The sequence below is a fragment of the Rhamphochromis longiceps genome, linkage group LG3 (genome assembly GCF_057381845.1).
Source record: "Rhamphochromis longiceps isolate RC_006_pf linkage group LG3, R_longiceps_female_GT1.1, whole genome shotgun sequence".
Lineage (NCBI taxonomy): Eukaryota > Metazoa > Chordata > Actinopteri > Cichliformes > Cichlidae > Rhamphochromis > Rhamphochromis longiceps.
Genome location: NC_140559.1, coordinates 30067498 through 30078451, shown reverse-complemented (window position 1 = coordinate 30078451; position 10954 = coordinate 30067498). Strand labels below are relative to the sequence as shown.

Here is a 10954-nt window from a genome sequence, read left to right as displayed (position 1 = left end):
CTGTCTTACCAACTGTTTCACTAACATCCACACGAGATGGCCAGGAAGCGTTCGCGATGTCTTCTCCGGCGCTGATAATTGGCGTCTGTCTTGTGTCAGTGACGTAAAAGACGCCTTTAATGCGACGTGACCATACAAACAGCAGTCGCTTTCTAAAACATCAGATGTGTATCGGATTCAGCACCACATACGAAAGTGACCCAGATCGGATTTGAAAATATTGGATTTGTGCCGTTCACACTGTCATACCATGATCGGATATGGGTCACATAGGGTCAAAAAAGTCGGATTTGATGCGCTTTTGCCTGCAGTGTGAACGTAGCCAAAGATTAGTTTCACATTTTCAGAAGTGAGTGACATCCTGGAATGAAGAAAGATGAAAAGATTTTGTTCAAAGTTTTATTTCATATAAAAGCTTTTTGTTCACAACAAACATATATTCACTGAATATAATCATTAAAATTACATTTTATAAATCACAGAATCACAACAGAAGGATTTATCTTAATGTTAAGTGAGGTCACCAATAGACTGGAGGGAGATTAGAACACTTGACAAGCTGCCACTGCCTCTGCTTTCACTGCATTGAAATCACTCACAGCTGTCTCACACTTTGTAAGCATGAATATTTCAACCAGTATGAATTCTTATGTGTTTCTTTAAGTGTGTGTTTTGACTGAATTTCTTTCCACAGGTGCTGCAAGAATACGCCTTCTCACCTGTGTGAGTTCTTACGTGAGATCGCAGTGTTGAGTTCTGAGTGAATGTTTTTTTACAGGTACTACAAGAATACGGCTTCTCACCTGTGTGAGTTCTTGTATGAATTTCCATGTTTGATTTCTTACTGAATCTTTTCCCACAGGTTCTGCAAGAATACGGTTTCTCACCTGTGTGAGTTCTTGTATGAATTTCCATGTTTGATTTCTTACTGAATCTTTTCCCACAGGTGCTGCAAGAAAACGGCTTCTCACTTGTGTGAGTTCTTACGTGAGATCGCAGTGTTGAGTGCTGAGTGAATGTTTTATTACAGGTACTACAAGAATACGGCTTCTCACCTGTGTGAGTTCTTGTATGAATTTCCATGTTTGATTTCTCACTGAATCTTTTCCCACAGGTTCTGCAAGAATACGGTTTCTCACCTGTGTGAGTTCTTACGTGAGATCGCAGTGTTGAGTTCTGAGTGAATGTTTTATTACAGGTACTACAAGAATACGGCTTCTCACCTGTGTGAGTTCTTGTATGAATTTCCATGTTTGATTTATCACTGAATCTTTTCCCACAGGTTCTGCAAGAATACGGCTTCTCACCTGTGTGAGTTCTTGTATGAATTTCCATTTTTGATTTCTGACAGAAACTTTTCCCACAGGTGCTGCAAGAAAACGGCTTCTCACCTGTGTGAGTTCTTATGTGAGCTTCTAGTGCTGACTTTGAAACTAATTCCTTCCCACAGGTGCTACAAGGATGTGATTTCTTACCTGTGTGAATTTTCAAGCACTGACTGAATTTTGTCCTACAGGTCCAACAACAACAACATGATTTATTACGTGTGTGAACTCTCCGATGTGTAGTCAGATCGGATTCAGAGTTGAAAGTTTTTCCACAGCTGTCACATTTTAAAACATTTGTCTTTGTTTCAGTTTTACTCTGACTGTCTGACACAGGAGTGCTGTCTACTCTCTGATCGTGACTTGTCTTTCTGTGATGTCTTCTCTGCTTCAGCTCCATGTTTCTAGTTGATCCTGAGTCCACATGCTGACTTTCTACTTGATCTTGGCTCTCTGCTTCAGGAGAGCTGTGAGAAAGGAGCTGCTCACTGCTTAGTTTTTGTTCAGTCTCCTGCTTCAGTCCAAGCTGCTCTCCCTCCTGACTGCTGCAGAGCTCCTCCTGTTCCTCTTTAATCTGTGGAGGCTCTGGGTCCTCCTGGTCACAGACCTGCTGCTGTGTGGGGTCTGAAGAGACAAACGGAGAAAAATGATAGAAAAACGGGTGAAAATATTTTCTAAACTCTGAATATTCTCATTACTTTCACATTTCTCTGTGAAAATGACCTGAAATCCATTTTCTACTAATTTGCCACACACCAACACAAATCCCTATCCTAATAAGGACACACATATGATCTTTCTCTTAGTATTAAGGTATGAACACAAAGCCGAAAACACAAATTAAAAATGAAAACCAACAGAAAGAGACTTTAAAGTGGTCGTCATTAGAGATGGACCGATCCGATATTACGTATCGGTATCGGTCCGATACTGACCTAAATGACTGGATCGGATATCGGAGAAAAATAAAAAATGTAATCCGATCCATTAAATATCACGAAAGCACCTCACAAAACTTGCAACACGCCGTAACTCACCTCAGAACGTTAGCAGTCGGAGCAGTATGCATCACGTGATAGAGCGGCTGTGGCATGCGGGACCTGTCGGTGGTCTGGATAGCATTTGGAGCTTCGCTAGCAACCCGGCATTTCATCTCCGACAAAGTTATCCCGAGAGAAGTAAAGCAAGTGTGTAAGTCCATCTCTAACTGTTTGTAAAGCATTCCTGCGTTAAGCTTAACAAGCGACTGCCTCTTCTTGCTGCTACTTCAATCATGAAACGGCTTAATGATCAGCTGATCGGCTTTTCTGTCGCGAGTCCGTGTCTCTAGTTTGCTTTTGGCCCACTTTGCACCAGAAAGAGGAAACCAGCGGCTGAACAACAGCAGCACGTTTAAGCTTGATCAGCTGTTGTTAGAATTTATTTAATATTACTTTCTACTCGAGGATCTTTTTCTACATAGCTGACGCTGGTAACTGTGCAGGGGCGGATCTAGCAAAGTTTAGCCAGGGGGGCCGATAGGGCATTAACAGGGAAAAGGGGGCACAAAGACATACTTTTCTTTCTTATTCTCATTTAAAATGTCGAGCTTTTAATAAATAATTATCTGACACCCAAAGTTTTAATTTGATGCAAAATGAATAGAAGTCCATTATTGTATATAGTAACTATTAAGTCTAATATATATACCCTAGTAAGCTATAGTACTTTTTCCTTTGGGAAGGTACCATCTGTGCAGTCTGCAATTCTGTTGAAGAAAGATGTTGAATCTATTTAATATTTCTTGAAAAATAATTGATTTCTGTGCATTTTTTTTCACACTGCATCAAATTAAGGTTGATTACGGCGATTAAGCATCATGAGGTGGAGCGTGAGGGGTGGTTCCCTATTTTTTTATTTATTTATTTTTGTTGTTGCTGGGAGTTGGAACCCTATTAGTTAGGTTGCTTAATATTTATGCTAAGTACTCTTTAAAATACCAGAATAGGGAGGATGGTGTAGGTTTAAGTTTATTAGATTGATCAGTATTGCTGAAATATGAAATATTTTTTTTTGCATACAGGTATAACAGAATAGCTTTAGTGTAGTTGTTGTTTTAAACTTGAGTATGAACTTATACAAAATGCAGCAAGATATTTAAAAAACAGTTTTGTTGATTAAAAAACACTATATCGGATTCATATCGGTATCGGCAGATATCCAAATTTATGATATCGGTATCGGTATCGGACATAAAAAAGTGGTATCGTGCCATCTCTAGTCGTCATAGTGATTTTACTTTATAAACATGAACAGGTAGAAATGGAGGCTTCGGCCTGACTGCTCATCAGTTTGTTATCTGTTGAAGTTCAGGGTCTGGTTGCTGGGCTATTGTCTACAGTATAAAATATGTGCAAAGTATTTTAAAATATAGTGTAGTGGCAATTCCTTTTGTTTGACAAACCAAGCATCCCACAATTACAAATCCACAAGTTACTACTGTACTGAGATAATATTTTGTACGCAGGCAAAAGCAGTCCACTATCCATACTTGAAAGTTGCGTTTTTATGGCTTATTCGTCCAGTTTGGCAAGCAATAGCAAGATTCATTTTTTATTACTTCCTGCTGCTGCTTCGCCTGCTCTGGTAAAAAAACAACAAAAAAAAAAACAAAAAAAAAAAACTTAGGCCAGTGCATGCTGGTCCAATACCAGTCTCTATATTTATACAAACAAATGGCCCTACAGCTCTTACTGACTGACTTAACAAGGTAAACACCAAAACCACACCAAACATTAAAACAAATATTAACCTACAAATAAAACTTGTAAATAAACCCCAAAATATAAGTCAACTAACAACAAACTTTAAACAAATTTTAAAATGAAAAAAATAAAGAACAAATAGCTCCAACATATAAGATACGGTACTGTACACACATACAGACTCAAGTCAGTTTCTTTGACTTATACCAAGTGGAGGTTTAATGTTACATGTTAAGAGAAAAGAGATGCATTCATGCTGATTGGACTTTTAATTCTTTCTGTGCTTCTAAAAAGGAAAAAAAAACCTGTAACCTGTGATTAGGATCCTACATGAGTCATATTCATTTTAATAATATAAAAGCAATAATAATTTTACATACCTATTCTATCCAACTTTAACTCTGGTTTCCAGATGGTCTCCAGCAGTGTGAGTCGCTCTTCATCAGTCCAGACAATAATGCCTTCAGCCTCCTGCTTCAGTCCAAGCTGCTCTCCCTCCTGACTGCTGCAGAGCTCCTCCTGTTCCTCTTTAATGTGTAGAGGCTCTGGGTCCTCCTGGTCACAGACCTGCTGCTGTGTGGGGTCTGAAGAGACAAACGGAGAAAAATGATAGAAAAACGGGTGAAAATATTTTGTAAACTCTGAATATTCTCATTACTTTCACATTTCTCTGTGAAAATGACCTGAAATCCATTTTCTACTAATTTGCCACACACCAACACAAATCCCTATCCTAATAAGGACACACATATGATCTTTCTCTTAGTATTAAGGTATGAGCACAAAGCCAAAAACACAAATTAAAAATGAAAACCAATAGAAAGAGACTTTAAAGTGGTCGTCATAGTGATTTTACTTTATAAACATGAACAGGTAGAAATGGAGGCTTCGGCCTGACTGCTCATCAGTTTGTTATCTGTTGAAGTTCAGGGTCTGGTTGCTGGGCTATTGTCTACAGTATAAAATATGTGCAAAGTATTTTAAAATATAGTGTAGTGGCAATTCCTTTTGTTTGACAAACCAAGCATCCCACAATTACAAATCCACAAGCTACTGCTGTACTGAGATAATACAGGGAGTGCAGAATTATTAGGCAAATGAGTATTTTGTCCACATCATCCTCTTCATGCATGTTGTCTTACTCCAAGCTGTATAGGCTCGAAAGCCTACTACCAATTAAGCATATTAGGTGATGTGCATCTCTGTAATGAGAAGGGGTGTGGTCTAATGACATCAACACCCTATATCAGGTGTGCATAATTATTAGGCAACGTCCTTTCCTTTGGCAAAATGGGTCAAAAGAAGGACTTGACAGGCTCAGAAAAGTCAAAAATAGTGAGATATCTTGCAGAGGGATGCAGCAGTCTCAAAATTGCAAAGCTTCTGAAGCGTGATCATCGAACAATCAAGCGTTTCATTCAAAATAGTCAACAGGGTCGCAAGAAGCGTGTGGAAAAACCAAGGCGCAAAATAACTGCCCATGAACTGAGAAAAGTCAAGCGTGCAGCTGCCAAGATGCCACTTGCCACCAGTTTGGCCATATTTCAGAGCTGCAACATCACTGGAGTGCCCAAAAGCACAAGGTGTGCAATACTCAGAGACATGGCCAAGGTAAGAAAGGCTGAAAGACGACCACCACTGAACAAGGCACACAAGCTGAAACGTCAAGACTGGGCCAAGAAATATCTCAAGACTGGTTTTTCTAAGGTTTTATGGACTGATGAAATGAAAGTGAGTCTTGATGGGCCAGATGGATGGGCCCGTGGCTGGATTGGTAAAGGGCAGAGAGCTCCAGTCCGACTCAGACGCCAGCAAGGTGGAGGTGGAGTACTGGTTTGGGCTGGTATCATCAAAGATGAGCTTGTGGGGCCTTTTCGGGTTGAGCATGGAGTCAAGCTCAACTCCCAGTCCTACTGCCAGTTTCTGGAAGACACCTTCTTCAAGCAGTGGTACAGGAAGAAGTCTGCATCCTTCAAGAAAAACATGATTTTCATGCAGGACAATGCTCCATCACACGCGTCCAAGTACTCCACAGCGTGGCTGGCAAGAAAGGGTATAAAAGAAGAAAAACTAATGACATGGCCTCCTTGTTCACCTGATCTGAACCCCATTGAGAACCTGTGGTCCATCATCAAATGTGAGATTTACAAGGAGGGAAAACAGTACACCTCTCTGAACAGTGTCTGGGAGGCTGTGGTTGCTGCTGCACGCAATGTTGATGGTGAACGGATCAAAACACTGACAGAATCCATGGATGGCAGGCTTTTGAGTGTCCTTGCAAAGAAAGGTGGCTATATTGGTCGCTGATTTGTTTTTGTTTTGTTTTTGAATGTCAGAAATGTATATTTGTGAATGTGGAGATGTTATATTGGTGTCACTGGTAGAAATAAATAATTGAAATGGGTATATATTTGTTTTTTGTTAAGTTGCCTAATAATTATGCACAGTAATAGTCACCTGCACACACAGATATCCCCCTAAAATAGCTAAAACTAAAAATTACTTCCAAAAACATTCAGCTTTGATATTAATGAGTTTTTTGGGTTCATTGAGAACATGGTTGTTGTTCAATAATAAAATTATTCCTCAAAAATACAACTTGCCTAATAATTCTGCACTCCCTGTATTTTGTACGCAGGCAAAAGCAGTCCACTATCCATACTTGAAAGTTGCGTTTTTATGGCTTATTCGTCCAGTTTGGCAAGCAATAGCAAGATTCATTTTTTATTACTTCCTGCTGCTGCTTCGCCTGCTCTGGTAAAAAAAAAAGAAAAAAAAAAAAAAACATAGGCCAGTGCATGCTGGTCCAATACCAGTCTCTATATTTATACAAACAAATGGCCCTACAGCTCTTACTGACTGACTTAACAAGGTAAACACCAAAACCACACCAAACATTAAAACAAATATTAACCTACAAATAAAACTTGTGAATAAACCCCAAAATATAAGTCAACTAACAACAAACTTTAAACAAATTTTAAAATGAAAAAAATAAAGAACAAATAGCTCCAACATATAAGATACGGTACTGTACACACATACAGATGTTTTAAGATTATACAAAGGGTTTGAAAAAGCGTAGGGAGGGTTATTATGGCTTAAAACATCTAAAAAATAATTTTAGAAAAGATATGGTTTCCATTTCATTGATTCGTACCTAATGTGGTGGGTCCCAGAACACAACCCTCCTGATAATCGAGGAAATACTGTATTTAGAAAACAACCAACAACCCTTTAAGGCAATAAAACTTCATTAAGCTAACAGCTTAGTTAGGTTCCAGACTCAAGTCAGTTTCTTTGACTTATACCAAGTGGAGGTTTAATGTTACATGTTAAGAGAAAAGAGATGCATTCATGCTGATTGGACTTTTAATTCTTTCTGTGCTTCTAAAAAGGAAAAAAAAAACCTGTAACCTGTGATTAGGATCCTACATGAGTCATATTCATTTTAATAATATAAAAGCAATAATAATTTTACATACCTATTCTATCCAACTTTAACTCTGGTTTCCAGATGGTCTCCAGCAGTGTGAGTCGCTCTTCATCAGTCCAGACAATAATGCCTTCAGCCTCCTGCTTCAGTCCAAGCTGCTCTCCCTCCTGACTGCTGCAGAGCTCCTCCTGTTCCTCTTTAATCTGTGGAGGCTCTGGGTCCTCCTGGTCCAGACTGGAGTTCCTCTCCTGGTTACAGACCTGCTGCTCATCCAGACCCTCCTCTTCCTCACAGACATGTTGTTGTGGGGGGTCTTGAGGAGAAAAGAAACACAATAAAAAGGTCATTAATGTGATGAACAGTAACAGAAAACACTATTTTTAAAAAGCACTTTGTGCGTTTGGCAGCCATCCTAAAAGGTTGCCCCCTTTAGTGGCCTCCACAGGAGATCATCTGCCTGCACCACACCATCTCTAGCACGCTCCGCTTTCACACTAACTCTCTGCATGTCCTCCTTCACCACAGCCATGAACCTCCTCTGTGGTCTTTCCTCCTCTCTTACTGCCTCCCAACATGTCATCCACTTCAGAGAAGTCTGGTAACAACTTTTAAAGTTAAATGTGTATTGTATATCTGAGATCTACCTTTATCTTTACTGCACAGTCTCAGTGCTTGGAGAGGAAAACTGACACTCGATGAACTCAACAGTGGAATCTGTTCGACAAACACTTTAAATAAATGAATCAAAATATGTCAATCAAAAAAGGAGCTTTCGTTAACTATATTTAAATTTAACTGCAGAAAACTTCGGTCAACATATTTAATCATTTATTGAAATCTGGTTTTGTGCAATGATATAAACTAGTTTAGATTTATTCTGGATATTCTCACCACGGCTGAGGGTAGTGTTATTCCACCTAATCTATCAGTGACCATGGACCGGTGTTCCAGATCTACTGGCGTTTAGATCAACTGGCGTTGGTCGAACAGATGTGTGGCAGTCTTGCGTTTCAGGAGCTGCTACTGACAAACCAGCAAAAAACCGCCAAATGTGTCATCTGTGACACTTGTGAGGTTGTCTCAAACACACTCCGTCAGTCTTGATGCTGTTGAACAACAAAATGTATAAAAATGTGGCGAGTTTACCTGGTGATATCCTCATGCGCGACGCGATCGCGAAAACAGCAAACAATTAACACCACGCCGATGTTGTTCACAGGACAGCAAGAGTAGACGATCGGGAGACTCTTGTCGTCGTTATCGTTCCCCTCGCACGGTTTATTTCTCCGATTTCAGCGTTTTTGCTTCACAACTAAAGCGAACAGTTTACTTTGTGCACTAACATGGAGTCGAGTCAACCAGCGCCACCTCTGGCCAAGTGCCACAGCCTACAGCCAGATCAACTTGTGACACACATCTGCACCTGCTGCTATGATCGCATTGAGTAGAGACTGAGTGGCTGCACTAACCCCTGATACATCCAGATCTACCCACAAACATGTTGACAGATGCAATCCCAGCAATGTGGATTGTCAACACTAAAAACAATCAGTAAGCAAAGACAACAGGGATCAGTTTTTTCTGTTTATTTAGCACCCACAACATTTGTAGTCGCCTTCTGCACAGGGAAAGTCCACACACACTGTGTGGTACCACTTTCCACAGAAGGTGCATTCGATCTGCAAGACTGAATGAGATTGTCAGAGTCATTGTCTGACTGTTTATTACTAATCACCCACTGTACATTCACAGTAACTGCCATCTCCTTACAAATGTTCATTAGATTAACCACACTTATACAGACTGTATATAACAACCAACTCTAAAATGTTTGTTCGCAGAGAAAAGACACAGACAGACTACGCTAACGACATGTGATGTTACAACTGTTAACCATTCCTCGCCGTCAGTCCCCTGACCGTGGTCGGGAGACGCGAGGGGAGACGCTTCCTCCAGGGCCGAAGTTTGTCCTCCTTCGGGGTTAACTCCCTTCACTTTTGTGGAGTAGTGAGGCAGACAGAAATCAGCCGAGGCACCGGAGAGTACTGAAGAGATGAGGCTTTAATAACAGTACTGCACACTTCGAGAAAACACACTGCATAGTAGCCCGTTAGAACGCTGCTCCCGGTCGCCCTCTCTACCCATGACACACTCTCCCTCTCTTTTTCCTCTTTCGCTCCCCGCGTTTCCTTCACGCGCATGCTCACACACACACACACACATCACATACACTCCTTACTGCATCCAGTCACACACAAGACGGCAATTCCCGCAACACAACACTAGTGAAATATTAGTGTCATTTCATTCTTTTCAAAGGTTTATTTGCATGACGCACAAACAGACACAATTGAAAGGTACAAATGTGCAAGAAACGAATTCAAACGTGGTGCAGATGTGTCACAGGTTGATCTGGCTGTAGGCTGTGGCACTTGGCCAGAGGTGGCGCTGGTTGACTCGACTCCATGTTAGTGCACAAAGTAAACTGTTCGCTTTAGTTGTGAAGCAAAAACGCTGAAATCGGAGAAATAAACCGTGCGAGGGGAACGATAACGACGACAAGAGTCTCCCGATCGTTTACTCTTGCTGTCCTGTGAACAACATCGGCGTGGTGTTAATTGTTTTCTGTTTTCGCGATCGCGTCGCGCATGAGGATATCACCAGGTAAACTCGCCACATTTTTATACATTTTGTTGTTCAACAGCATCAAGACTGACGGAGTGTGTTTGAGATAACCTCACAAGTGTCACAGATGACACATTTGGCGTTTTTTTGCTGGTTTGTCGGTAGCAGCTCCTGAAACGCAAGACTGCCACACATCTGTTCGACCAACGCCAGTTGATCTAAACGCCAGTAGATCTGGAACACCTGCACCAGTCCAACATAGTCCATCACTGGACACTGACCCACAGCACTGATAAATACCCAGTTTAACATCTTCTAGTAAAGTCAGTCACACTGAAGAATCTGAGCTTGAACAGCACAGAGTTAAAAACATGTCCATACCTATGATGTGTGAGTTTCTGTCGGGTTTCCGGCTGATATCCAGCAGTCTGTGCTGACGGTTGATCTCCTCCTCATACTGGACGATGGTTTTTTGAACCTCTGAGAAGATTTCCTCACCAACAGCAGTTAGTCTCTCCTTGATGAACTCTCTCAGATACTGAGCTGAACTCATTGCTGCTTCACAACTGAAATATTTTCATATAAGATCACCAAACTAAAGTCCTCGGCTAAGTGCAAATCAAACATGAAGCTTACGTCGTCTAAGCTAGCGGTTCCCGCTTTTCGTGTCACGTGATCAATCCTCAACAGTCCCATAGGGCCGCGGTCTTTATATTTACACGTTGGTCACATTATACAGACAGATAATAAAAGACTGTTAGACTTTGTAAGTTGAGTCTTTTTATGGTGCGTGAGAATCCTTTTCATTAAGTATTTTCAGCTGT

At 40.7% G+C, this 10954-nt stretch overlaps 1 protein-coding gene across 3 annotated transcripts; it reads right to left on the bottom strand.

Moving 5' to 3' along the window:
• Nucleotides 1-395: 395 nt before the first annotated feature.
• Nucleotides 396-10760, bottom strand: LOC146674021 (uncharacterized). 3 transcript variants are annotated; one of them, XM_085392897.1, is made up of 5 exons: nucleotides 10512-10760; nucleotides 7555-7818; nucleotides 4450-4653; nucleotides 804-1949; nucleotides 396-719 (listed from the first exon to the last, which is right to left on the bottom strand). In XM_085392897.1, the coding sequence occupies exons 1-5, from the start codon at nucleotides 10681-10683 to the stop codon at nucleotides 631-633; spliced, it is 1875 nt and encodes a 624-aa protein (XP_085249023.1). In that variant the 5' UTR covers nucleotides 10684-10760; the 3' UTR covers nucleotides 396-630. The 3 variants fall into 3 exon arrangements, with proteins under 3 accessions (XP_085249023.1, XP_085249033.1, XP_085249014.1); XM_085392907.1 differs by having other exon boundaries at nucleotides 1308-1949; nucleotides 10512-10754; XM_085392888.1 differs by having other exon boundaries at nucleotides 396-1949.
• Between the last annotated feature and the right edge of the window lie 194 nt (nucleotides 10761-10954).